This window comes from Epinephelus fuscoguttatus, linkage group LG2, assembly GCF_011397635.1.
Source record: "Epinephelus fuscoguttatus linkage group LG2, E.fuscoguttatus.final_Chr_v1".
Lineage (NCBI taxonomy): Eukaryota > Metazoa > Chordata > Actinopteri > Perciformes > Serranidae > Epinephelus > Epinephelus fuscoguttatus.
Window position 1 is genome coordinate 27,934,277 of NC_064753.1, and position 26,025 is coordinate 27,960,301.

Sequence of the window (26,025 nt, forward strand, 5' to 3'; positions counted from 1 at the left end):
ATTTCGACAAAGCTGACATGAAATTGTCTTTTTTCATACTAGCATATTGAAACAATAGTGATGATTCCTTTATGAATTAAAATGGCTAAAAAATATGCACTTGCAGTTTGCCAGTGCAAGTGTCACTGAATCATAACTCATAACCAGGCTTACATCTTATATCCCACAGAGGATCTTTTTTCCATTTATGTATAGAGTGAACTATGTCTGGTAATTAGAAACTAATACAGTATATACTTCTGTATATTTTTGCCCATTAATCTTAACAAACCAGACATAAACACATCTCCCGCACAAGAGCTTTTCAGTTCCTGAAGTCAAAGCATTGCAGTCATGAGCACTTCAGCTTTTGGAAAATCATACCCACAAGTCAAACAAAAAAAGGTTATGTGAATTTAACAGTTTCTTTCATTTAGATTCAGCTGTTGGCTGCTGACTGACAGGTCTCAGATGTCAGACTGCTCCAAGAAGAAAGTTTTTAAAAACAGCCTGCTCGCAACTGCATTACCATGTGATGATTACGTAACTCTGGCGAAACATAAAGCAGACAGAATACTGACTGCAATACATTACCTATGCAAGTGTATTTTCATGCCGTGCTGGAGCGACTAACACCTCAAAGAAACTTGCGCCATGCTTTGAAAATGTTTGGCAGTCTTTTAAAGAACTTGTGATTTTGAGTTAATGGGCTGAAACATGTAAAACCACCTGTATGGTTCTATAAATGACCCACAGCCTTTTTAGTGATTGAAAAAGAATAAATAGATTCAAGCTTCAGAGTTTGGTTGCTTGATGAATGAGGAGTTAAACCACTGCTCACATGTGCACTACTGTGTATTATCCCTTTCAGTTTGAAGTAAGTATCAGAAAAGCAGCAACACAGTTAGTGCGCCCGCCTCCAAAGACTCTGCCTAAACCCCAGCCTCAGTCCCAGCATCCATTTTCTGTAGTGAAGCTCAGACATGTTGATCAAACGCACGCTGAGACGGAGCCCGAGCCTCAGTCGGAAAGTGCAGACCCCCCTGCTTCTACTCATTCCTGCCACTCAGCAATCCATTTCATGACAAGAGTCCTCCAGCGCCTCAGGGAGGTGGATGAATACGTCTCTGAGGTGATCACTATCTCCTGCTTCATATCTTTAACTTCTGTTTTCCTCTGTCTTCTTCTTCTTCTTAAACCCTTGTGAGTGTTGCATGTTGCGATCCTTGAAAAGGCCCCAGAGTGAACGCTGATTATATATTACGCCCTGATTATACATCTAGGCTTGTGTAATGTGCAGTCAAATGGTGAAGTCAGCCCCTAAATTATCCAGCCTGACAAAAATGGCAAGAGCAGGCCCACAGTGCTGGCCATGAGCTGAGACAGGCACACAGGCGGATTATTGGCCAGTCTGAGTCTGTGTGGCACCGGTCGGCCAGGCCCCGTGCTGCAGGCGCTGGCTTACGTCTGCAAATAAGCTTTTTTGATTATTCAGATTTGCCGAGAGCCGACCTGCGTTGGCTCAGATCAGTCACAGTTCAGGGTATGAAGTACAGAGAACATAAAAGTGGGTAGGGTTAGGTTTAAAGAGAGACGGTTAGGCTTAACTACTTTGCGCATTACATTCTTTTGAATCTTAAATTCAGTATTATCCTTTTGATTATTGTGCTTTGAAATTTGCTTTTGACTCACTTAAGCCTTTAAGACTTAATACTTTACTGTGATTTATTAATGTAAATTTATTTTTGGTTGAACCAACCTACTTGTCTCTGATTTTCTGTGCCCGGTCTGTGTGGCTGTCTCAGTTTGTTGCTCCAGTACAGTATGAGTAACCACATCAAGTGGCGTGTGAAATTAATGTAATAAGGCGGCCTTCGTTCCACACAGCGGCGTTATTGTTCTCCTCCCAACAATACACACTTAGCTGTCAAATCCTGCTTCTTATTGGGAAAGTCGAACAGAAAGGCCTTTCATCATTTAACCGTGTAGCGCTTATTAAATGGTTATTAGTCTACCTAATTATGTCGACACACAGAAAAGCTCCACGTTAGTTGGTGGGAGAGTGTGTCTCGCCGTGTTGAGGAGGCGAGACTGATGGCTTTTCTTTTGTTCCTGTGCTCTGTGTCATCCTGCAGAAAAAAGCTCAGACACAACAGGCTAGAGAGTTTCAATCAAAGAGTATAAAGGAAAAGGCTGTTCACCTCACTGGGTTGTTCTCAGCAGAAAGCTCTGCTGCACTCAAGGTGACTATCTCAGGTTTGGTGTGTGACCCCTACCTGCCCTTCACAGTGTGTTTATTTGCATGGGTTTGGGATCATTAGTGTTGCATGCAGCCAGCTTTCACCCTCATCCATTGTTTTGTACGCTGTAGAGTACTTTTTACACTTAGGATTTCCTGATCACCAGCATGGTCACGTGGTCATGTGTCACAGTGGTGATGCTGCTGCAGATAATGATGATAAATAACTGACACAAAAGTGTCTTATGACTTATATATGACTTAACAGCATTGCTAAAGTGATTTAAAATGTTTGAAGTGACACTTTGAGTTTCGACTAAACTAAACTCATGACTAATGAATGGCTTCCGTGTTTGTCATTGATCCTCCAGCTGTTTGGGGAATGAACTGGTACTAACTAAGCCTGGTTCAAGAGCCCTACAGCTCCTGTTTTGTTAGTAATTTAAGGAATGAAATTGCAGTTCTGCCTGATTGTTGCGATAGCACCAACTAGTAGATGGAGGAAACCAAGGAACCATCAAAGCAGGTTTTATTGCAACTTTTTTGCACTTTCACACAAGTTTTCTTCTCAGAACATCAACTTTTTGAATCAAAATCAAAAGAAATATTAGTTGACTGATGAGTTGGATGTATTAACCAATCAATAAACACCCTCCATGAAGGTCCATTTAGTCTGTTTTGCAGCTTTTGATTGGATCACAAAACCCTCCCCAGAGAACTTTTCTATATGCACTTACAGGAACTACTGTTTTCAAGGTCAAAAATAAAGTTTTAAGCTTAAATTCAAAGCCAGCGTGAATGGAGAGTGCTCAGAAAAATGGAGGTGTGTGGTGAGATTGTTTAGACAGATACTGTTTGCAACATCGAGATTTAGCTGTCAAATTCAACATCTTGACAATATTTTGTTGGATTAAAGGGAATCGCTACCTAAATTGAAAATGCCAGTGTGTTATTTCCACAGCCTAGGAAAGTTCAGTCAGTATTTGTGAACATGAGCTACTCTCCTTCAAAGCCAGAGACCAGAGAAGTAGGTTTCAAACTTGCAAGGTTCTCAGGTATAGAGTCTGGAGCTGCCCCAAACACAGTGAATGGGAGTCTGATTTTGTGGACCCACTGAATGTTTCTTTTCAACTCAATTCAATTGTATTTATAAAGCCCAATATCAAAAATGACATCCCTCTGTCCTTAGGACCCTCGCAGCGGATAAGGAAAAACTCCCCCAAAAAAGCCCTTTAATGGGGAATAATTGTAGAAACCTCAGGAAGAGCAACTGAGGAGGGATCTGCATCTAGGTTTATCTGTCATGATATTTCAGTGACTTTTTTTTTAATCAAAGGTGAGACTTAAAGCGGCTGTAATGTAATTTTAGAATAAGGATTTATCAAATAAAAATGCTAAAACAGTCAAACAATGTAAAAGGGGTTGCTCAACCTACAGAGATTTATCACCTGCATCTGCTGCTCCCTTCGGCTTTACGGGGCTTTACAGCTCATTGTTCAGCTGCCTGGCCCAAAACGTAACTAGTTCACTCTCAACTCCCTTATAGCATCACTTAAAGTATAGCCATAGCAGGCAACTAGTTTCAGCTAAAAAGCTCTAAAAATCCACTGTACACCACCTACTCAGCACCAAAGAGCAGAAAAAAGTTAGCAGCTAGCTGGTGAACATAGTGGAGCATTTAGACACCAAAGGGCCAGATATTTCCTTCAGGAGTTGGTAGAGACCAAAAACCATAGGCTGTAAAAAATAATGGACGTAGCAACCGTGATGTCACCTATTGGTTCTTGGACTTGCGTTTTGAAGCCTTGAGTTTAGGATTTTGCTCATCGCCATCTTGGTTTTTTGGAGCAAGAAGTGACCAAATTTGGACGAGAGGGTGAAGCTGTGGAGTGGTGAGGGTTGGATCTCAATTAAAGACTGTAGTGAAGACTTGTAGACAGCTTGTCAGTTCAAGTGGCCTGCCCTTAAGCCTTAATAAAATGTAAACGGATGAGTTATATAAAATAATTCACCCCATGACCAAAAACATTTTTTGTACCAGGCTGTAAACATGTCTATTTCTTATGTAAAGTTGGGCATTTAAACATGGGTGTCTATGGAGATTGACTCGCCTCTGGAGCCAGCCTCAAGTGGTTCTTTATGGAACTGCAGTTTTTTGCACTTCCACATTGGCTTCATTTTTCAGCCCTGAGGTTGCCGTTCGCCAAAAACAGAGCTAAAAGAGAGTAAATATTGGACTTGCATTCATCAGACCAAAATATGACTAAAAATGAGTGGTTATGTTTCTCCGTAACTGCTGGATGTGTAAATAAGCAGCTGTTTGTGAACAAGTTCTGCGTATCAGCCGCTGTAACGTGTCAGTATAACAGAATGGAATTTAACAGCATTAGATGTACCTAATAAACTGGAAAGAGTGCCTGTTTGTTTCAGTAGTGAAGGCTCAATATACTGTATCGTATTCATCCCAAAGGCACATCACTTAGCGTCTGTTCTAAAACAGCTTAAAAAACAAGCATCACAGCCCAAGATTCATATCATTGTCATGTATCTTCTTAATTACAACAGACAGATTTATGCCAGTGGATGCGGCTTTGCATGAGCTCTGCTTCTAACTGCTGTGTCTGCCCTTTGTGCTTTTAATTACCAGCAGTCCTCACAGAGGAGAAGTGTGTGTTCTTGTGCTGGCACTTTGTGGGTTCCTCTGCTCCACCCTTCCTAAACAGCCTGCTCCAACTTAACAGCCAGATGTTACAGCAGGACTTGCACCCTTTTAATATAGAGGGACAACTTCTGGGACACAATGTTTGGGCCTAATTTGATTCCTGAAGGGCAACTAGGGAAACTATTTAGACATGAGAAACTTTCTCACCGTGTTTATCCATATGATCTTGTGATTATTTCCTCTCTGTAATGATCCTTCATGCTTGACTTGACTATGTTTTCCTCTTGGCTGAATATTAGAGAGCAGTGGCTAATGAGTGTGGAGCTGTAGACTTTGAAGTAAAGACAATGTCCCAAATACAGCTCGCCATCACCTCAACCATCACTCAGTATATTCCCGAAATGATAGCGGGACAATAAGACATTCAGGAGGCGACACTGACAAGGAAACATTCATCAAAACAGCTGTGTGTTTTTCATATTGTCACCCCACCTGCATGCTAACACCTCCAGGAGTACCCAACTCAACACAGCTTAAATTTCCAACGAGAGGTTGAAAATATTGAACATGAAAGGGGTTTTTTTTTTGGAACTTGGAAAATAGAAAATCTTAACTCAAGGTCTACTTATTGGCAAAAAAATAAAGTAAGTAGGCGACAAGTTAAGACTGAACTTGAGTTAAAAGCAAAAGTGGAGCAATAAAACTGGATGAAACATTGATTATTCACAAAGGTTTCAGTGATCTAATGTTTATGATGTTAAGTATCTAATTACCTGGGTTAAGTAGTGGGAAAAATTATTTAAATAAAAAGATTGAAGCCGGAGTTTAATCTATTGTTAGAAATTCATCTTCAAGTTTTCTTTGTCATCATCACTCTACCTGTACTCTGTTTCAGGGCGGTTCATTCCGTAGGCCGTTCCCCCCGTCAGGTGACAAGTGTCACTCATGCGAGAGGCGTGTTTATATGGTGGAGAGGGTCTGTGCCGAGGGGCTCTACTTCCACAGGGAGTGTTTTCGCTGCTCTACCTGCAGCTCTGCCCTGCGACAGGGAGCGCACGCCTTCGACTCTGAACAGGGTATGTGCCACTGAATATCAGCTATAGTCAGTATTGAATGCACATTGCACTCAACAAAAGAGCAAAGGTCAGTATTTAATTGGCTACGTTGTGCTGACATTTGTTGTGATCTTGCAGGGAAGTTGTACTGCAAACTTCATTTTGATCAACGTAACAATGGGACAACCCTACGGAGGAATTTTTCTCTACGCTCAGTGAGTAATTTGTTTTCAATTTCTAACAGTGTCCATCTTCCTGTAGCAATATTTACTGTACGATATCTAACTTCTCCAATGTCTGACTTAGAACCGTTATGGAGCTGGACTTCAGGAGCAATGTGCTGCCGACGGACAGATCTCCGAGTCCAGCAGCACAGAAGACCTGCAGAGCCAATCCTCAGCAGGTACCTTCAGCTCGTTCATGAAGAAACACCTGAGCTGGCCCCTGAGTGTGACTCGTGCTGTGTGTAATGCCCCGCGCTATCTGTCCCACCGTGTGCGTAGCACAGCACAGGCCCTCGCCGGCCACCTGAGGGACAATGCCCAGGACTATGCATACCTGTATGAGCTACTGAGCATGAGCTTGCCCCTGCTGCTTGTTTTACAAGAGGTACTGCTGCAGATGCACACAGAGGCTGTGTCTGATGGGCCCAGTTCTCTGCAGCCTGTACTGCTGTGGCTGCAGGAGCACATAGGGCACAGGCTCATCTAGATACTCAGCAGACCCCAGTTTGTAATATTTAACCCTGTGGTGCACATCAGCAGGACTGTTCTTGTCATAATATCATTTGTAGCCGTGCACACGCACCTTTGTAATGTTTACTTGCCTGTTTTTGCATCAGCCAAAGAAGAGACACTGTAGGTTGCTCATGCAACTTACTGCAATTTACTACAGGGGGGTCAATGAAAGCTGCACCAAATATTTTTTTGCAGTGGGTTTGATGTGGAAACATTATTTGTAGGGTTAGAATAAGTTGAATAGATTTAGGATAGTTAAAATGCAGATGAAACAGGCCAGTCGGTGCATTAAAGACTTGAGACTGCTGAAATAATCATTGCTGTAGAACTCAACCTTTTACAAACTGTCTTGGAAAAAAGATCCTGCAGTTAAAGTTTCTTAACTCAGGTTATGACTGACTCACTCGATGCACTTTACCTTTGGGAACTGCCTTGTCGAAGCAGCAGTAAACTGTCACACTATAAAAGCCTGCTCATGTTAACGCTGACCGCCAGACAGGTTTTCTTTTGACGATGCATATGTGCTCCTGCCATATGTTTTCTCTTACATATATATATATATTAATATGCATGTATGTGTGTTTTACGCACATCGACAAGTTGCTCATTATCTTTTTATACTCTGACTACTCAGTTTACTTTCATGAACAGTTTTTATTGATATGGATAACACCAAAGAATCTCTCTGCTCTGGTGAGTTTCCTTCTCAGTATTTAGTTCTACTTTGCTGCCATCTACTGTCGACTCTCAGAAGAACCATGAAGGCAAAATGAGATGCCCCACCCCTTCTTTTTTTTAACCTCTCCCTTTATAACATTACACATCATTATGTTTTAAATATTTGACTGATGATTTTCTGATTTACTGTAGACAATAGAAGCTGGTGAGCACGCTGTGATGTGTTTGAATGTGCTTGCCACTCTTGCCATTGTTTCAAAGCATGTTGTTGGAAGGTCGACTGGAAGCCTCGCCGTTGCTTCCTGTTCAGATACACTATCTAATGATGCTGATGAAGCACTTTAGAGTTTCAGAGTGTTTTGTTTTTCTTTTTAAGATATATTTTAACAATGAGATGTGCAAAGACTTCAGGCATTATTTTGTGTATGTGTTTACAGCATGATGTGCTGGACATGCAACATGATGTTTGTGTTTTGTTGTCAGCTACCTAATGTTTCATGTTGAATTACTGAATCTGCTGCATGTAATCTGAGCTGGTTTACAGTGTTTTAAGATACCAAAGAATTGTTCTCATACACACTGACTGGACTTGTGTGACATTAACTTCCTACATCTGTGTGACAAGACGACAATCATGCAAACTGTAACACACGTGTAAAGGTGCCAACATCGTCTTCATTATGAATGTCAGTATTGTGCTTTGTTTTCATAAACATTTTCTACGTTTGTGCTTACAGCTGTTATTTGTGTCTGTATGTTCTCTTTTCCTCCCGTTCAGCTGACGCCTTTTATGAAGTGTGTGAGCCAGCTGGATGGTTTTGAAGGTGATCACCTGCATGGTCACGTGGTCATGTGTCACAGTGGTGATGCTGCTGCAGATACTGATGATAAATAACTGACGCAAAAGTGTCTAATGACTTATATATGACTTAACAGCATTGCTAAAGTGATTTAAAATGTTTGAAGTGACACTTTGAGTTTCGACTAAACTAAACTCATGACTAATGAACGGCTTCCGTGTTTGTCATTGATCCTCCAGCTGTTTGGGGAATGAACTGGTACTAACTAAGCCTGGTTCAAGAGCCCCACAGCTCCTGTTTTGTTAGTAATTTAAGGAATGAAATTGCAGTTCTGCCTGATTGTTGCGATAGCACCAACTAGTAGATGGAGGAAACCAAGGAACCATCAAAGCAGGTTTTATTGCAACTTTTTTGCACTTTCACACAAGTTTTCTTCTCAGAACATCAACTTTTTGAATCAAAATCAAAAGAAATATTAGTTTACTGATGAGTTGGATGTATTAACCAATCAATAAACACCCTCCATGAAGGTCCATCTAGTCTGTTTTGCAGCTTTTGATTGGATCACAAAACCCTCCCCAGAGAACTTTTCTATATGCACTTACAGGAACTACTGTTTTCAAGGTCAAAAATAAAGTTTTAAGCTTAAATTCAAAGCCAGCGTGAATGGAGGGTCTTTAAAGTGCTCAGAAAAATGGAAATATCTGCAATTCAGCTCTTGTGGTGAGATTGTTTAGACAGATACTGTTTGCAACATCGAGATTTAGCTGTCAAATTCAACATCTTGACAATATTTTGTTGAAATAAAGGGAATCGCCACCTAAATTGAAAATGCCAGTGTGTTATTTCCACAGCCTAGGAAAGTTCAGTCAGTATTTGTGAACATGAGCTACTCTCCTTCCAGAGAAGTAGGTTTCAAACTTGCAAGGTTCTCAGGTATAGAGTCTGGAGCTGCCCCAAACACAGTGAATGGGAGTCTGATTTTGTGGACCCACTGAATGTGTCTTTTCAACTCAATTCAATTGTATTTATAAAGCCCAATATCAAAAAATCCCAATATTCCTCCTAGGGATTTACAGCATATGACATCCCTCTGTCCTTAGGACCCTTGCAGCGGATAAGGAAAAACTCCCCCAAAAAAGCCCTTTAATGGGGAAAAATGGTAGAAACCTCAGGAAGAGCAACTGAGGAGGGATCCCTCTTCCAGGACGGACAGACGTGCAGTCGATGTCATGTGTACAGAACAGAGCAACATAATAAATTAACAGTAATCCGTATGACACAATGATACATGAGACAGTGGGAGATGATAGTATATGTGTATATACGTGACAATAATCATATGTATGTGATGATAGTAAAAGTATGACTAATAATTACAGCAGCAGTAGGAGGCATCAGGCAGGACCATGACACACAATCCAGGCGTAGCTGCAATACGAGGTAACGTGCAAGACAGTGGTGCACAAAGGATCTGGAGAAGAAGCCAAGTTAGTGACATGCAGTAATAGGAGAATGTTAGCAAGTGAAGAAGAACCAACTTGTCAGAAACTGAAGAGAGAGAGAGAAAGAGAGAGAGAGAAGAAGAGAAGGGGCTTGGTGTATCATTTCTTTTTTATACCCCAATGAGCTTTATTCTGTTGTAGCATTCTCTGTTCTGAAACAGAAAATGTACCCAGCTCCACACTTTATCACAGATTTGACTTTTAACACTCTGGTTCTTGGATATGGGAGAGAGTTGTTCATGTTTACTGATACTTTTGGACTGTCTTAGACCAAAAGAGTAACATGTATGAATATTTGAAAAGGGCTGTAGTTCACCTTTAAATGTTGAATGACTCATTGATGCATTTTAAAAGAGAACTCCACTGATTTTGCATCAAAGTCTGTTTACAGGTCTTAAGGTGAACTAGAATAGCTGTATAAAGCCTCGAGGCTACATTCACACTGCAATATAAGATTCCAGTGTGAACCAGTCCTGAACTGACCTGCGTGTTAAAAGAACAATAACAAAGATGTCACACTGTCATAAGGAAGTAAACATGCAGTCGTTCAGTCACTGTTTATGGTTTCATGTATAAGTTGCTGAGCAGTGGAAGCCAGCAAATTTGTGAGCAGATGATTGGCAGAGCGAGGATGAGGAGAAAGGGAGACACATTTTTAATGTTGTTTTTTTTTGTGAAGCAATGGCTGTTACTTCTGTACAGAGGTGTGTGTAGATGCCTCTCCACAAGACTCACAACAAGACACTCAGAAGAGGCGAGCGACATAAAAGTGACTGTTCAGACTGAGGTCGCGCTGCAAAAAATCAGACTTGCATCTGATTTAGGACCACATATGAAAGTGGCCCAAAAGATCAGATTCGTACTTTTACGTTTGTCTGCAGACTGAACGTTTCCTTATGGTTCATTTAGGTACCTGATACGACGCCAGTTCAAAAATCCCAAACTAACCCTTTAAGGTCTCCATACAGAGGTTCAACATGGCACCATTTAGAGAAACCTTCTCTTTCAGTGTGTGCATTGTCCTCTATAACATTATATTTTCCCCACACAACAGGCCTGATGAATACCTGGTTTCTAAAACACATTAGTGGCATTTCTCTTCATCCTCTTAAGAAACTTAAAGTGGAAAAGTATCTACATGTTGTTAGACACCGTTCAGGGATGCACTTAGAGGACTGAACTTCCATTGACTTAAGAAATTTGCTATGATACACAATTCTACCTTTAAAAAAAAGGCCTTGACTCCACATCAGTTTATGTTCTGTTGAAACTTGTGTTCTCTGTTTGCTTTGAGAGTAAATATTGAAGGTTAATTTCACTTCTGAAAAGACGATGTCCACCATTTAACATTCCACCGCGACCTCTGCTCCATGCTGCTGTTATTACAAATAATAATGATAATAAGAGCGGAGATATGTAAACACAAAATCCATCACAGTGAATGAGCGTGTGCCAGTGAGCTGTGTTTAATACGCTGAGGTTATTACGTTCATTTCATCAATGCTGTCTGAGTTGAAGGTGAGGACACAAGGGTGGATATTTTGAGTCATTTTGGCCTGTGATGTTTAGCAGAGAACAAATTTTAAACCACATTTGCTGCTTATGCAACAAAAAGCTCCTCTCCTTCACAGTCTACACGCACTGACACGTAGATTTACTAATGAATTATCTAAAAATAAAAATATCTACACTGTGTAGCTCCTGTATTTGCTATACATTTACAAATAAACCGATGTATCTGTGTTCTTCCTCTGATGCTCTTCTTGTCCCACTTTCCTCAAATCTAACTCTTCAGGCAGGTTTTCAGCCTCTAAAAGCTCGTGTTATGAGCACAGAATGTGACAGAGGCAAATGTTCCTCACATTTAATCTCATTAAATATGTGTCCATCACAATGTAACAGTGAATTTAAGAAGTTGTAAGCAAATGTTTAGCCCAACACATTATTACACAGCAAAGGAGATGAGCTCCATTAAAAGATTATTGGTTATTTATTCAATTACATCCAAAGGCTAATATAGTTTCGGGCGTCACCTGCTGTCCCTCTTTGTTTTTGAAATGTTTAATGAATTCACACACTTTCAGTGATTTGCATTACACCCCAAAGATCCTTAACAACGAAGAAACACATACTGTAAAAATGATCTGAATACATTTTCAAAATTAATATCTCAATTAATTAGTTCAGCTTTGAAACTATAATGGCAGTGGAGAGTGTGCACGTCTACAGTGATGCACAGATTTCCAATGTTTGTTTCCTGTTGTTCTTCCTTTAGAAGCTGCAGCTCAAGTGAAGTGTCACTTCACCCACAGAGGACTGAGAATTAAAGATGAACTCTTCATGAAGTTGTTGTATAAAATTGTTTATAATTCATGGTGACCTCTGTATTTCTCAATAAATGTATGTTGTTACTAATATTTGACTCTGTTTTTCAGACACAAAACACTAATTAATATTTGGAATGACTGTATGAAAAAAGGGACGTAGCTAGCATGATGTCACCTACTGTTTTGAGCCCCAAGTTTGACATTTTGTCCGTCGCCAACTTTTTTTTTTCTAGCCAGAATTGACCGTATTTGGACCCAGAGTGTGGTGACGACTTTGAGGCAGCCTGTCACTCAACCCGTCAAAGTGCCAAAAAAATACATTTATAAAACTCAACAGTGACGTCTCTTTCCAAAAATCATGACCTGGTTACTCAAGATAATCCACAGACTTTGTGATCATTTTCATGTCCACATTATTTTCTTTCTACTGAACTACACCCAAGGTGGCATGGTGCATGTTCTCCCCGTGTCAGCGTGTGCTTTCTCCGGGTACTCCGGCTTCCTCCCGCAGTCCAAAGACATGCAGGGTAATTGGTGACTCTAAATTTCCCATAGGTGTGAATGTGAGCATGAATGGTTGTCTGTCTGTTTGCGTCAGCCCTGTGATAGTCTGGCGACCTGTCCAGGGTGTACCCTGCAGAAAGGCTTTAGCCACCGTGGACCTAGTACCTGGATAAGCAGTTACAGATTACAAATAAATGAATTACATCTAGCAACGCGCAAAGAAAGCGTGTATCTACTGTTAGCTCACCTAGCACCATTGAGCTAGCTAACATAACAGCTAATTCGAGGAGGACGCCATAAATGTTTATGTCTGGGGCCGTCACGAGCCTGAGCCTGTCGACACTGAGTAGATGCACGTTTCCTTCTGCACAGTGATATGGTTGGGGTTCGGTAGCAAGAAAATGGTTGCACTGCCCACAAGTGGCAAAAATATTAGTTATTGCAAACACTGAAAAAGAACAAGGAGGATTTAGAGACTTATTTATATGATTATGTATTCAAAACTTTAATTACAGCAGCACAACAGGACAGGTGGTCAAAGAATACAGTATGCCTGACTGAATGTCGTCACGAGCAGGAACATTAACGTGATTACTTGCTGAGAGAGATATTTGAAGGAGCTCAGACTTTATTTAATTCATGTTTTTGTAAATCTGATTGTCATCCCATCAAACCTACAACTCCATGGATACAAAGTGTACTCACAATGTGATAAATGGACATCCACTAAGTATTTGAATAATTTTTGAACGAGAAATCCATTACAAAGCTGGTACTCTGGGTAATCTTCAACAAAATGTCCCCAGTCGTGAAGCCACCAAATGTTTCTTTTACATTTACCCTACAGATCTGTGGTGTAAAACGCAATCTTGCAGGAGTCCCTGCACTTTGTGGTGTGTGCATCTCTAGTGGAGCGCCATGTGTTTACTGACCTCTTGTAACTTTTTCATTTCTCTCCTTTTATTATTAAATGACCTTTCCTTAAATACAAAAGGAGCAGAATAGAAAACAAGTTATACAGTAACAATGATTAGCATTCAAGCAACAGAGCAATCAGAGCTTGAAATTGCATTGAAATTACAGAAGCTGTGAAAGTTGATGAAAAAATAGAAAAGCTGGGATGAGATGAATCTAAAAATATAATGTCATTATTTTTGCACTTTCACGCAAATCGTCCTGTTAAACAGTCAAGCACAAATCTGCAAAAGGGAGGAGACACTCGGTGGACTGCTGGAGTAAATAATCTATTTTCTATATGAACATTTCCATTTCCTCTGAAGAGAAAAGCATAAAACAGCCGACATTTAAGGCAATTTTTATTTCCTATATTTACAATATTTTACAGCGAGGCTATTGAGAAGGCATTGTATGGCGCCACTATGTGACATAAAAGCACACATGGTGAAAAAAAAATGCCAGTAGAAACAGGCTCCACACATAACAGAGCATCGCAGCTGATAAACAAGATCCCTGTTTTATATTGACAAATGTAAGGAGAGCAACCATGTCATTCTATATCTTATAAGCCTCATATAACAAATCACTCAGAGCGTATCTGATCATCTCACACTAAATAACAGGACACAGAGAAATACACTGAAGGCCCTGCCGGACAGATGAAAGACACAGAGCAGAACAGTGAAGTTTTCCTCAGTGTGATGATGCTGCCAGTCAGGGAGGCTCCTCTCTGTCTGCAACAAGCTCCTGATTCAGTCTGTTAGTGCAGACAGCAAAAACATGGGATTTTTTTTTTTTTAAATGTCTTTAATCATAATGACAGGGTAGGAAAAGTCCTGCTTTTTGTTGCTTAGTGCGTCTGAAAGGAAAACAGATATTTTTCGCCTTTAGACCGTACATATAAAGGCTTAAATAAAGTCACTAAATCAAACATAAAACAGAGCCGTAATCATCTATTTAACACCAGACTATCACAGGACTGACACATAGAAACAACCATTCACACTCACATTCACACCTACGTTCAATTTAAAGTCACCAATACCTGCATGTCTTTGGACTGTGGGAGGAAGCCGGAGTACCCAGAGGAAACCCACTTGACACAGAAAGAACATGCAAACTCCACACAGAAGGGCTCCAGCTGGCCCACAGATTCAAACCTGGAACCCACCTGCTGTGAGGTCAAAATGTTTAACACTGAACCACCGTGTCGCCTAAACTGACCATTTTAGAGCATTTTGAAACAAAGATCTTAGATCAGGGTTTCTCAAAGTTCAGCTTAGAGTGCCATTTTAAGGAGCCGTGTGATTGAAGGCTGCACAGGAGGAGCACACACACTATTCATTCATTCATTCATCTTCTAACCGCTTCATCCTCTTGAGGGTCGCGGGGGGGCTGGAGCCTATCCCAGCTGACATTGGGCGAGAGGCAGGGTACACCCTGGACAGGTCGCCAGACTATCGCAGGCAACAGACAACCATTCACGCTCACATTCACACCTACGGACAATTTAGAGTTATCACTTAACCTAGTCCCCAGTGTGCATGTCTTTGGACTGTGGAAGGAAGCCGGAGTGCCCGGAGAGAACCCACGCTGACACGGGGAGAACATGCAAACTCCGCACAGAAGGGCTCCCACACCCGGGATCGAACCGGCAACCCTCTTGCTGTGAGGCGAGAGTGCTAACCACCACACCAGGCATTCTAACATTCAACAAAACTATAACGGTTGAATATGTGGGGGATGTGGGCATTGAAAAGGAGATTTTTAATCTGAAATAGTTTTTGCTGGTTAGATAAAATAAATAAAAAATAATATAATAACTGCCTACTACTAAAATCACTGGTGGAAAACATACCTTTAACCTCTTTTCTACAGTGTGAAGTGAAAAGCTTCTGAGGCAGCATTTTATATCAAGTATCTACTCACTGTTGAACTCGCCCCTGAAACCTGTCAGCCTTCACAAGTGCATCAATATTTCATGTGCAAAATCATCTAGTCAGCCCGATTGGATCCTTTGGTGGGCCGGTTCTGGCCCCTGGGCCGTTTGTTTGGCACCCATGGTGTAAAGCATCCATAAGAAATGAGATTCATATGGAGCCCAGAACCTGACAGATCAGACGAGCCAAACATTTAACTGAATACATTATCAAATAAAACAATATTGCCAGTTAAACAAAGCGTAAAAAGAAAAGACAGCAATATAGGTAATATAAAGAAATATAAAGTTTTATACTTTCCCTTTAACCTCCAATCAGTTGATGATAATCTTTTTTTTTTATTTAGTAGCATGATGAAAATGGGAGATGTTTTGATTTCTAACTATGTAACTAACTGTATTCTTCACTGATATTAGATTTTTGACTTGTCTGATCATCTTTTCCTGCCTTTTGTTGGTGTCGTTGCTCCACAGCTGCACACAACATGGAAATTCTTTTTAGCGACGTATTTCAAACTTTATCCCTCTCAGTGTGCAACTATGCCACAAAGTATTCAGCAATCATTCCTTAATATCTGCAGTGTACATTTTATTCACTAAAAGAATGTTGTTGATGCTTGAGATCCTTGAACACATTGTGCGCTGCCTCTTCTGAACTAAGCTGGTGCACAGAGCATAATACAAACATTTGGAACTGCATTTTTTGAGAAGCAAATCAGGAGGTTCAAACACGGCAGCCTTCAACATGACCAAAAAAAATCAAATTTTTGCTTTTGTGTGGACCCAAAAATTTCATTAAGCTGCAAAAATCAAGTCCCGGCAGCTCGTCCGGTGGAGTTAGATATGCAGATAATCTGGATGTTTTTAATCAGTTTTGTAATTACTGCTTTCGTGTACAGGGCTGTTGAATGATCATGCTTTGCTTTAATGTTTATTTACAATATTTAATTTTTACTTTCATGAATTTAATCAACTTCCACTAGATTGGGTTGAAATCTTACAGGTTTATTGTCGCTTGCCTAAATATATGCCCATAGATTCTATGGACATATATCATGTAGGTAAGTGTGAAAGTATCTATATTGTTTGTGATGTGGGTAAATTGATCATTTAAGGGTTTAGTGTGTGGGATTTAAAGGCATCTACCAGTGAAGTTGCAGAACTGAAACTTCCATGTTCTAACTGTGTAGGAAAACTACAGTATGACTGCCAATGCGAGAACACAGAAAGGTTAATGGTCCTATTTAGAGCCAGTGTTTGGACGACACATTCTCACTCCAACCTTGTCACACGTTAACATTTGTTCATGGACTTTCAACGTACAGACACGACGTGAAAGGTACCCTGGGTGTGTTGGTTGTTGACGTTCTGAGACACCGTGTCAAGTTCTGCTTGTTAAATGCATTGTCTTCTTTCAAAATACACTTCCGTTTTCACAGGAAATGTCAGCATTACACCGCAAATTGACGTGATTTTTTTCTTCAACAACAAAAACACATGGTTGGGTTTAGGAAAAAAGAACAGGGTTTGGCTGTATCTTACGGGATGTGAATAATGAGCTCCGGGATGAAAGGGGGTGTTTGTTGGACCCATGCACCCCTTTCAAAGTAAAAGCAACAAAAGGAAGTGGCTGGGTTTATGAATCTTACAGGATGTGAAAACCACTCTCTCAGGTGAAGGTCTGTATTTGGTGGACCCATCCACCATGCCTTCCGCCCGCCCTACTTGGACTTTTGCCGCCTTAACTTTTGTTCTTGGCCAGCTGCATTTCCCCTGACACAGCGGGATGCTGTTATACTATAACAGCATCATGATGATGTTAAAGGACACCTTTTTTCGTTGGTATTTGATGCTGATGCTGCAAGTCACTGCCCAAGTGCCGGATTCTGACGACTTCTAGTGAGACCGGGCTCAATGGACAGCTACTTGGCGAAGAAGGCAAACTAGCTGGACGACGTGGCCAAACACAAGCATGATGCTGAGTGTATTAAGCTATGTGGACCTCAGACTAATGACTAGGGAAAACACATGGTCAGACCAGTGGGGAACCACAGATTTAGGAGAACTACGAATGCTGATATCAGAACACAAAAAGGCAAATAGTCCTATCCAGAGCCAGTGTTTGGTTTGGTTCTGGGTTACTATAGAACAACATGGCAGACTCTGTGGAAGAGGGTCCACTGTGTATATAGATATAAACAGCTCATTCTGAGGTAAAACAAAACACAACAATTCTTATATTGGGGTGATTATAAATTAATCAAAACATAGTTGTATTATGTTCCATTTCTGCTAATATATGCCCCTACATCCTACACACTGGACCCTTAATAGAATCACTAAGCATGCCATTGACAATTCTCATTGGTTCAATTCAAAACCGTCTGGATAATTTCATTCAGACATCTCAGAGTGACAGTGAGTTTAGCCAGACCCCTCTAAAACATCATGAAGAGATACTGTATGTGCTGCAGGTCTGGCAGTGTTGGACTATTTGAAATATCTGGAAACCAGTGAGTGAGAGGGAAGAAGCGTGTCTGAAAATGGCAACTGAATAAAACCTTGAAAAGTACTACCTGTGACACAGAGCCACGAAAACACTCTTCTTATTACACACATGGTATTCGCGGAGGATTTCTTCCTGGAAACAGATACATGTAGCTGTGTATGGAACAACACAATCACATGTAAAAGCTCTCATGAAATGGGTAAAGCTTGAATCACTATTCTGGTAAATCAATTGGAAAAATGTCACCGATTATTATTACTTTAATAGCATTCCACATACAGATAATGTAGGGGCTTCGAAGGTAAAAGGCAATAATGTCTTTTCTTTTTACACAGAAAACTAACAGCTGCCTTCTGTATTGACTGTGTTGACTGTATCGACCATCACACATCTTGAGATGCCTTTAATAGCTTTGACTAATAGATGTTCTCCTATGGCAATTTCGCCTTTATTAGAAATAATAACAAATCAAAAGATGAAGAAGAAGAAGAATAGACTGGAAAACAGACTGGAAAGTATACTTACACTTAATATGTACACTACATATTTATTATTTATAATATTTGTATAATATTGTATATGATATTTGTGATTCAATCAAAAAAAGAGGAAATATAAAGTAATCTTTTTTCCACCACTTAAATGATCATTCGCAGAGACAGCTAAATTCATTAAACAGGAGTTTTTTTTAAATATGTTAATTGTTTTTTTAGAGCATAGAAAATACATCGGAAAACCAAAGCCAGCAGGCACATCATATGCAAAAATGGCCACAGTCAGAGCGATTGTGATTAAAAATGACATTATAGAAAAGGAAAAATATACACAGCAAGGTGCTTCATCTAAAAAATATTGTTACATAAGCCTTCGCCCTGAAAGAATTTTAGCACAGGGTCCCAAATCTTATCAAACACATGCCTTTCTGTTTCCAAGTGGAGAATACAATGTCAAATGGACCGGGTTTAAAAGAGTGATTGTCACGACTCGGGGTGTCTATATAGATTTTAAGAGCCTGTATATGTTGGTTTATCCATTTCCAGATTTTCCTGGTATTGTCCATTACAAAGCTGTTGTTAAAAAGTGAACTGTTAACAGTAGGACTGTTGAGAAGAGCGACCAGGGAGGTTTTTTCCTCTGCTTTTTGGCTCGTTACAGACAGGCCAGTAACCCAACATCTGCTAATGTGTGCTCAACTTTATTCTCTAGTTTAAGATCCAGTCATTCAGGAGGTTTTTACCAGGAGCAGAATTATCAGCAGAGGTCTCCTCTTCTGCCAAACAAATGGACCCGGTGATTGAAAGGGGTAAAAACTGTGAATAAAACAGTTGCACATTAAAAATAGGTGTTTTTCCGATGCTGTTTGGCTCGTTAGGGAGGGGCTGCTAAATACGATGACCAATGTGAAAACACGACCTGCCCTGTCTAGCATCTTGAAAAAGCAAAAAGCCCTGTAGAGCATCAATGTTTGGTCAGTCTGTTCTGGGCTACTGGAGAAACATGGTGCTGCAGCGTTGCAGTCTCTGTGGAACATAGCCAGTTTTGTGAGTAACTGCAGCTGCACAAGCATGCCACTTCATCTTCAAGAGACAAGATCTGTAGATCTACATTGCCAGACTTCCGAATGTCTGGCCTCTCTGGTCCCTTCTGTGATCAAAAAAAGGGTTTTTGATGATATCTGTCTTTTTTTCTTTTTTTTTTTGTTTTGAACACACCAGTGACAGAATATATTAAAAGGACATATAAAACATTACAAGGAAAAGAGGAACACAGAACAAAAAAGTCCAGACAAACAAACCAACTGTCTGCCTGCCAGTTTATAGATTTACACAGTCTTTCAAAAAATGTTGTTTCAAGGGATGCAAGATATTGCATTTTTTGCCGATATCTGATATGCCGATATGTAACAGCTTATTTGACTGATAGCCCATACCAATAGTGATATATTTACTTTTATCCCTACCTACTTTTAATAATCATCAAGTGTCTTCTGTAGTGGAATTAACATCATATTATGCATGATTACTCTTATTGTGATGGCCTACCAGCAGATGGAGACATGAAATGTGACGCTTTTCAATTAAGTTAAACACCAGACCCACTCATTTAGCCAGGCCGGTCAGAGTCCCTATAGCTGTGGGGGTAATATAACACTGTGCCAAGAAAGATCCCCAAATCCTCTCAGATCTGTTATGTGTATTGGATTTGTGCAGGTGTAGTCTTTCCATTTGTATAGTGGACAACATTTCCCTGAGCCAATGTGTAAAACAGGGTGGAGTGGTAGACCTCCAGGTGAGAAGACTAAGTTTCCTGGCAACCACCACTCCTAAGTGCAAAGCAATCTGTGTGTTGTACGGCAGCTCAAAAGTCTCCGCAGTGCAACCAACAATGGCCAGGTGGTGGTCGGCTGAGTGTCTCTGGAATAGGCTTTTGAGAGCCACTAAAAGATTGCAGTTCAAAAATTGTATAATAGAGCAAAACCAGAAAAGACATGCAAGTGATCCTAAAGCAGAGCAGCACTTGTCACATTTGAGAGACATTCGCAAGATGTGGTTCAGTTTTTGCATCACCTCATACCAGATTAACCCGTAACGTGAGTTAATAGAACAACAGTGAAGCATTTCCCAGGACTCTGCTGATATCTCTGAATTCAAAGAAACCAAAGTAATAAAACAGTTCACAAGTTTTAATATTAGCTGCTTAGACTCTGGAAGGAGCGAGAGATTTTCAAGAAAAGGATGGGTGGTGGGGTGGATTCAAAAGCCCTGTTTCTTTCAGTGTAGAACCTTTAGAACCACAAGTAACTTCTACAGACATTTACCCAGACCCTAGATCCGTTTAGCGTTTCCCCTGCATACAGTAGTCTTCACTGTAGGCGGGGTTGTTGTCGCTCACTGCTCCGTCCAGCTTTCACTGTATTTCCTTGTCACTAGCGATACAGAGGAATGTCTCCATGGGATATTTAAAGGTAGCGGATTTGTGCACTGAGTCCTTTTCGAGCAAAAGCAGGGGTGCAGTGCTGCCAGAGCGCACCAGAACGATGCTGCGCCATGTTTTTTCTCCCCAGTTGAAATTCATACACATTTTTTTTAAAAGGGAGAGGGAAGGAGAGGGGACCAGAGGCAAGCCCACGGCTGCTGCAGCAAGGACATTGCCTTTATACATGGGACGCCTGCTCTACACACTGAGCTACTGGACACCCACATATACATTTTTTTTTATTATGATGAAAGTGCATGTCAAGAGAGACAATAAAAACAAGTGGAATGGTCAGAGTTTTCATACTGACATTTAAGGTGTGTTGAGTAACATTATAAGTAAACGTTTCACCTTAAGAGTTGACGATAGCTGCAGTAGCCTTTGAGTGGCACAGTGAATTCAATTATTTTTTCTCAGTCTATAGCTGCTGATACAGGCAGCAAACATCCTTTCATCTTGAAGTTATTGTTGACTGATGTATGAAAAACCCACCACAGCATGAACAGAGGCTACATGAGCTTCAAAACCAGCCTCATCTCAGCCCTGAGCAAGAGTGATGGTTTTCTAATGAGCAATCAATGAACTGCAGTGCTTCCAGCTTGACTTTTTAGCCTTGGATCAGTGTGCCAGATAACCCAACAGAGGGGTGACAAAAAATGGGGACAGTTCTGTCGGTACCATGCAAAACTTTTCACAATGGAAATGGAGAAACAACTGATTTAATGTGTACCAAACTGAAGTGAAGTGAACTGGACTGCTGGGTGGAGATGAGGCTAACACAGTGCCTGACATGAGGTTATATGAAAAAGTAGGAATTTTGAATATTGAACTTAGCACTTAATTAAATAAACAATGCAAAATGGCCACCAATGTACAGATCTGAAACAGCTCTGATACCCCTCTCACTCCAGACTGTAAACAGCCCATCTAACTGTCCAATGAGTGATTTCAGTATATGAGAGCATATATGGAAACACTGGGAATTTGGTGAGCCACTCTTATCTGATTGAACATTCACATAGAATTCTTTATGGTAAAGTTTTGTTGATTGGACTTGTCAAACAAACCTGTGTAAAACAAAAGCCCAGAAGTGAAGAACTGTTAAGAGCAGGGGCTTCTAGCTGTATCCATGTTCAGTCTCTGCACCAACACATTAGGTAGGAACCCTGGAGTTATCTGCCCAGTATTAGTGTTTCAAAACTGGCAGACCAAGACCACCCCTCTCAAGGCGTTTATGTGGGTGAGCTGGTAATTAGTTGTTTAATCTCTCTCCAGTATTCCCATGTTCCCATAAACTCCAGCTTCCAAGATACTGCAGATGTAAGTAGATGTGAATAACAGCAAATGAACTCAACCAAGTTTTGCTGGAGTGCAGGACATTATTACTGGCTGTGCTTATTCACCGGAGCAACAATTTTATAAGAGTTTTTCCAAAACTATAATCGCCTATTTAAAGAAGGTTTTTCCAAGGATAGAGGCACTTGTCAGGAAACTGGAGCACTTCTAACTGCATACGATGGCAGAGAGAGAGAGTGTTGCGTCATTTCTTGGGAACATCTTAATTCAAGAACGTGAATTTCAAGCGGGTACGCACGTGCACAGAGTGAACCATAAATAAACAGCGATCATAATGTTTATGTGAAAAATGTATATCCTCTGAACAGATTGTGAGTGTGTTTACACAAGACATTTTTTTTATTCTGATTGAGCTAAATTTTTGATTTGTAGTCAAATGAAGTGTTCCACGTAAACACAGTTAAAATGGATGTTTTACTCTTTCAAGTTTATGTTCATGTGTTGGTGTCCAGTTTCGTTTTATTTTGTAATGTGATCTCATTGTGTTTAGTGTTTCTGTTACTTCCCACCTTTGCTGATTACCTCATGTGTTTCACCAGCGTGTTGTTCCATTCACCTGTGTGTACTTAGCAGCCCTTGAGTATTTAAAGCCCAATGTTTTCTGCATTTAGTTGCCAGATTGTCATTGTCACCCTGGTGTGTTCATGCTCTCCAGCTTTTTCCTCATGTTTGATTCCCTGCTTGGATTTATGGACTTCGCTTTTTGTGTGATTTCCCTGAATGGACTTTTCTGCCTTCACTGACTGCCTTTACGTGTACGACCCCTGACCTCCTAAGTAAAGATTTGTATTTCATTAACTGTTCTTGGTGTTTTGTGTTTCTGTCTGCATCTGAGTCCCAGTTTTGCATTAAATCGTTAGTCGTCGTTTATGACTAATTCATGACTAATGTTGCCATTTTTGGATTCTCAGTTCAGCAGAGGCATGGGAGAAAAACATTTTCTTCATGAACTCAAAGTAATAAGCGGTGAGTAACTGATACACAAATGGTCAATTTGTGGGTAAGTATTCCTTTAATTATAGTATTTGTGGATTACAGTGTCTGTATATGACCGGGGAGACTGAGAACAGCTGTGCAGGTGGGCTTGAGACTCAGGTGAAATACTAGAGACGACTGCAGGGCAGGGAGGGAATAGCAAGCTCCAAAATGGGACAAAGTGACAGGCAAACTATGTATAAAAAAACCCTAATTGCTATGTAGCCTTTTTTCCACCCCAGGCATATTAACATGTCAAAGCAGGAAAGCCACAGTGGTAATTAATAACATTATGTATTTCAAAGTAGGTGAGACAGTTGCAGTGGCAAGTTTTCTTGTTGTCAACCTCCCCTGATTTCATGCCTGATGTGCCAGTGTCCTGCCTCAGGTGACCAGTTTGCTGCCTACACTCATCAGCCTCCTGCCAGTCTCCTCCTACGGCCTCGCACCAGTCAGCATTCACTGGTCGTCGCTTGTCATCAGGTGTCGAACGGCCCCTTCATGTCTTCAGCCTGACCTCCTCTGCTTTCTGCCGACTATCACTTACTGAGAGTTCAGTTTGTTTCAGATGAACTGGGGGTGTGACTGCAGTCTGGCTGGCTTAATCCTGGTTCCATCACTGTCTTCCGGATCTGTCTGAGAAATCTTTAATTTTTTGCATCTTAATAGTCTCAAAATGACAACTTGTACAAGTGGGGATAATGGCACACACTTTCAGAGTCTCTTCTCGAGGGCATTCATGGTGTTACTCTCTTGTTGCAACACCATGTGCCTTTTTAAGTAACATTTTCAATGTAGGAATTTATTCGATAATGACATTGTTACAGGACAGTGCTGCTTTTACTTAAAGTGGCTATAACTGATATTTTTATAATAACAATATACTGAATGACAACCTGAGTTTTTAGTCACACACTATAAGATTTTGAAAAAAACACTAGGTGTTGCGGGGTCACTATTTGCAAGACTACAACTAGATTCTTTTTGAGATTATTTCCCATCCTGCTACTCATGGAAAATATTATGCCAGACTTCCTCTGAGAAATGACATATTAGCAATTCCTTATGTGCCTGCAAAAACTCGTAACTCTAAAAACAAAATATAAAAAGGTGTCACGTATCGCCAGTGTTCTTGTCAATAATGTAATTTATAGGGAAGCTGTATTTGCATACTAACTTAAGATTTTAGCCTCTGTTAGTTATTTGCACTGCTTTAGTAGGAGGAGGCAGTGGGAATGAGAGGGGAACTGTTTCAGTGACAGGCACCCCACCTCCCTTAATCAGAACTGAACTACTAGGAAGAATGTCTTTCTCTTACAGTGCTCCATATACATGGACTAACCTGCAAAAGACCTTAAACTTGGACACTCTGCTGCCCTTATGGCTGTTTAAATGCCTTATTTCTGATCCTGTTTTAATTTGAGTGTAAATGCTTTTCACTATACATCTACACCCTAACATGTTTATCACGCTGCATTTCTACTTTTAGCGATCATTTATTGCTATTGTTGTTTGTTGCATGATTTCATATCTGTTTTAATGGGTATGCATGATGGTTCATTGTTCGCTCATTGACTGTTTTAAATGTCTCAGTGCTTGACATCACTGAACATAAGGGTCTCCCTCAATTGACTTCCTGAGTGTTAAATAAAGGTTTGAATGAATGAATAAAATGTTAACATTCTATGTACATATTTTGTTATTTGGATCATGTGTACTGTAATTGTATTAAGTTGGTTACACACATGGGATCCCTCCTCAGTTGACTCCTCAGTCAATTTTTTTCCACAGTTAGAGTTTTTTGGGGTCAATTTTTCCTCATCTGAAGTGAGCGACTAATAAGAGAGGGTGTTGTGATTCGATATATTGGGCTATAAAATTGACTGGATTTGCGGTAATGAGAAGAAATCAATTTCTTATAAAGTTTGTAGTTATAGTAAGGCTGTATATCATGACATGAGACTAGATATCTTTCAGATTATGGATACTGTAATATCCAGAGTGATGTCTTGTCCTAGTTTTAAAGGCTGCATTACAGTAAAGTGATGCAATTTTCCGATTTTATCAGACTGTTCTAGCTGTTCTATTATTTGCCTGTGCCCACTGCATTCATTATATCCACACTACTGATGATAATTTATCCAAAATCTCTCTGTGTTAATATTTTGTGACAGCACCAATAGTAAACCCTACAATATCAGTGCAATATCAAGGTATAAAAATATTGATATATTTGATTTACTCCTTATCGCCCAACTCTAAGTTACAGCACAATGTATATATATAGAGAGAGATACACACATGGACACACACATGTATATTATGTTGGAGTCGAAGGGTTTTCCAGTTCATAGCATCATACTAGCTGCTCTTAGTTTTGGTTGAGGATGCTACTATAAATTGAGCCCTGGATTTCTTGCCAGCCTTATCCTCTGACATTTAAGCCGGGATAGCGACAATGCACTTCAATAGCCCATTGTTCTGAACCACTATCATCAGTAAAGCCCAGGACCTGGGAGCTGGGCTTTTTCACCAAAAAGCAGAAAATGATCATAATCAGACATCATACACCAAGATGTCTTGAACAGGAGCATTTCCAGCCATTAGGTGTAATTACACTCCTGTATCTGCCTTTATATACCTCTGTATTCATATCAAATAAGCCTCCCTGCACATGCTAAGACCACAGGCCTGGCTCTCCTTTATAGAGGACAACAGCAGTTCTGGCAGCATTTAACAAAAAAAAAAAAAAAAAAAAAACACTCACAGAAAGGTAAGCTTGGCAGGACCGACACTGATGGTGAGTAGTTTATTAGAGTCTATTAGA

General features: G+C 40.3%; 1 protein-coding gene across 4 annotated transcripts in view; it reads left to right on the plus strand.

Annotated features, from left to right (window-relative positions):
• Positions 1-12,072, plus strand: part of mical2a (microtubule associated monooxygenase, calponin and LIM domain containing 2a) — a 43,836-nt gene extending 31,764 nt beyond the window's left edge. Inside the window, exons 18-24 of one of the 4 annotated variants that reach the window (XM_049604151.1) lie at positions 851-1,111; positions 2,115-2,222; positions 5,776-5,956; positions 6,074-6,150; positions 6,242-6,338; positions 8,129-8,174; positions 11,931-12,072. In XM_049604151.1, the coding sequence (XP_049460108.1) occupies positions 851-1,111; positions 2,115-2,222; positions 5,776-5,956; positions 6,074-6,150; positions 6,242-6,338; positions 8,129-8,172 (768 nt within the window). In that variant the 3' untranslated portion in view covers positions 8,173-8,174; positions 11,931-12,072. Of the gene's footprint in view, positions 1-850; positions 1,112-2,114; positions 2,223-5,775; positions 5,957-6,073; positions 6,151-6,241; positions 8,018-8,128; positions 8,175-11,930 lie in introns of those variants that run through there. The other 3 variants (XM_049604144.1, XM_049604155.1, XM_049604164.1) reach the window with 3 other exon arrangements.
• Positions 12,073-26,025: the final 13,953 nt, after the last annotated feature.